Here is a 3,076-nt window from a genome sequence, read left to right as displayed (position 1 = left end):
CTCTGGGCACCCTGTGCCAGCGCCTCAGCACCCTCACAGGGAAGAATTTCTTCCGTATGTCTAACCTAAATCTCCCCTGTATAAGCTTGAGCCCATCACCCCTTGTCCTGTCACTACAGACCCTGAATAAGGTCCCTCTCTGGCATCCTTGTAGGCCCCCTTCGTATACTAGAGGGCTACTATAGAGTGTCCAAGCAGCTTCTCTTCTCCAGGCTGAACAGCCCCAATTTTCTCCGTCTGTCTTTGTATGGGAGGTGCTCCAGCTCCCTCATCATCCTCATCCAGACTTGGTCCAACAGCTCCATGTCCTTCTTATGTTGGAGACACCAGAACCATACACAGCGCTGCAAGTGGGGTCTCACGAGAGCAGAGTAGAGGGGCAGGAACACCCCCTTTGACCCGATCGTGCTCCCTTTGTTCACCGGCAAAACCTAGGGAGAAGGGGAACGGGGTGGTGAGCCCAAGCAGAACTCGGAGGTTGTTAACCCCTCTCTCTTCTTCTTTCTTTCCTCCCTCCCTTGTCCTTACCCCTCCAGAATCACACGCCCTGGACGGCGATGAGAGGCCTTGCTCCGCCGCCGACGCCGCGGTCACGTTCTCAGCCTTGACGACAGCTCAGAAGGAAAACCACGCGTGCCACCGGGCGCTGCCTCCCCTGACGTCCAAGAAGCCCTGCTTGCTGAGCCCCCCGTCGCCGCTGCGGCTCACGGATGTCCCCGAGCACGCCTCGGATGACTCCTCTGCCCACGCCATCTCCCTCACGTCCTGCGTGACGAAGGGCATGAGCTCCTGGTCGCTGCCGGGCGACTGCGAGAAGGCTCCTTTCACCATGATGGAGCCTGGAGGCATGTCAGCGTTGACGGGCGACTGCTTGATGCAGCCGAGCCGGACCTGTCTGGGCTGCTTTATTGAATCAAAGGACGGCATTGATGCAGAGCCGGGAATAAGCTTGAAAGTGGGGGATATAAATAGGGATTATGACACCTGTTCAGTCTCTGATATAGGGATTCACTGCATGAGCACAGGAGAAACCATGAGATATGGGGATCAACTGCTTTCAGACCAGCTTTTAAGCTTCCCTATGCATAAATCGAGGGCAGCGGACAAAAGAGATGCAGAAAAATCTGACAGTGATTCAGAGGACCCCACTCAGAAAAATTATTACGAGGGATTACTATTAGACAAATGCAATGGTGAGGAACCTTTACTAACAAATCCCAACCAGGAATGGGGCTATTTTGAATCTTTCATTAGTGAAAGTAAAATTGAGCTGCTTGACCTCTGCTCCAAAAATGAGCTTTCTGTAAATCTGTTTTCTGAGGAAGATGTGGATAATTACATGTTCGATGACGACGATTCCACCTTGGGAAGCGATGTCTGCTCCCTAAAGATTAGATACGAATCTTTCCAGGACAACGTGCGAGAGAAGACCACCACTCTACAGGAGGATGCCCAGTTCAACTTCTTCCCCAGCGTGTTTGGGAACTGCACCAAAAGGGACAGCAGGAGCACCCTGAAAAGGGGGCCCAGCGGTGCCACAGACCCTTCTCAATTCAAATCTGAAGAAGGCATCATCTGGGGGGAGGAGGAGGAGGATGGTGAGGAAGAGGACGGCGAGGAGGAGGAAAAAGCTGCCTTAAATAAATCTTGCAACAGCACGGAGATGGTGCAGTACGTGGGCTCCAAGAGGAGCCACTTCTTGGACTCGGTGAATTCCACGGAAGACTCCGGGGAGTTCAGTGATGACAGCACTTGCACGGAGTCCTCCTACGACGTGCTGCGGGATATCAAGGACTGCAGCCGGTACCTGTCCCGGGACCACTCCGGCTCCTTCATTCAGCAGAACTATGGGTTGCGGGCGAAGAGGAAAGTGCGATACAGCGACGACTACCTGTACGATGTGGACTCCATTGAGAACGAGAAGATCCTGGACAAGAAGGAGTGGCTCCCAGATGGGCCCAAGGAAGAGGATGATGATGAGTGGTGCCCCAAGAAACGGCGAAAAGTCTCTCGCAAGGAGCCCCCCGTTATCATCAAGTACATCATCATTAACAGGTTTAAAGGGGAGAAGCATATGCTGGTGAAGCTCAGCAAAGTGGATGCCAACGAGACAACTGTTACCCTAAACGAGGAACTGCTCAGCAAATACAAGAAGCTGGCCCCACTGAAGGGCTTCTGGCAAGAGAGGCAGCAGAGCCGGCTGGATTTGCTCAGATCGTCTCTCTACCACAAGCAGAATTTCTATCTTAACGGCTCAGATGCTTCATTCCTCCCTCACCCACGGAAGCGAAAATGCAAGCTAGCAAACAGGCACCGGATTCAAAGAATTAAAGCCATCGAGCAGTCAGTGAACAAGCTGGGCTCTTGCTCCTCTGATCACAAGCAGCCTTGCAGCAGTAAAGAGGACGCAGGCCTGAAAGGGCTGCCGACGTTGGCCATCGCTACCCCCAGCTGCGCCAACGGATTGCACGTGCATGACATCCCGGGCATCGCTGCCGTGAAATGCAAACCCCAGGATCGGGAGCACAAGGGGACGGAGAGGAAAGTGCTCCGCAGAATCAAATTCAAAAGTGAAGCCAGGTTGAAGTGCAAGAAGATCAAAGCTGCTACCAGCACAGCGGAGGGTTCCCCGGCGCTGGAAAACCAGGACTCTGCAGCGCGTCTGAAGGACGAAAACATACCCTGTGCTTCAGACAGCTCCCATCTCCCGGAGTGCCACGAGGATAAGGTTGCTAAAAATTCTCCTTTCCTACCATCCACCTCCTCTTCAGACAAGCCTCTGCCATCTGCTAATATCACCACCAATGTACCCCTGATCCCCGGAGGGTATCTGCAGACGTTGTTAGATGCTTCTGATTTGTCGAGCAACACCGGTATCTCATACTTCACCCAGCATCCCTCCGAGCAGCAGCAGCAGCACCCGCTCCCCAGCATCGTCCCAGCGGAAAAGCCCTTCCCGGCCCTGCAGCCGGCGCAGAGCTGTGTGCTCTCCCCACCCTCCGAGTCGGAGCTGCAGCAATCTCCTGGCCACTTGGAGATGGAGCAGAGCAGCTTCGGTAGCATGTGGCCGGCCAGC

The 3,076-nt window shown here is 54.2% G+C and overlaps 1 protein-coding gene across 1 annotated transcript in view; it reads left to right on the top strand.

The window, feature by feature from the left end:
• Nucleotides 1–3,076, top strand: part of KIAA2022 (KIAA2022 ortholog) — an 11,036-nt gene that overhangs the window by 4,635 nt on the left and 3,325 nt on the right. The window contains exon 2 of the mRNA XM_010018465.1: nucleotides 537–3,070. Coding sequence (XP_010016767.1) covers nucleotides 537–3,070 — 2,534 coding nt within the window. The remainder of the gene's footprint in view (nucleotides 1–536; nucleotides 3,071–3,076) is intronic.

This window comes from Nestor notabilis, unplaced genomic scaffold (assembly GCF_000696875.1).
Source record: "Nestor notabilis isolate BGI_N333 unplaced genomic scaffold, ASM69687v1 scaffold1247, whole genome shotgun sequence".
Taxonomy (NCBI): Eukaryota; Metazoa; Chordata; class Aves; order Psittaciformes; family Psittacidae; genus Nestor; species Nestor notabilis.
Note: the sequence above shows the minus strand (reverse complement) of the source record. Positions and strands in the feature narration are given on the sequence as shown.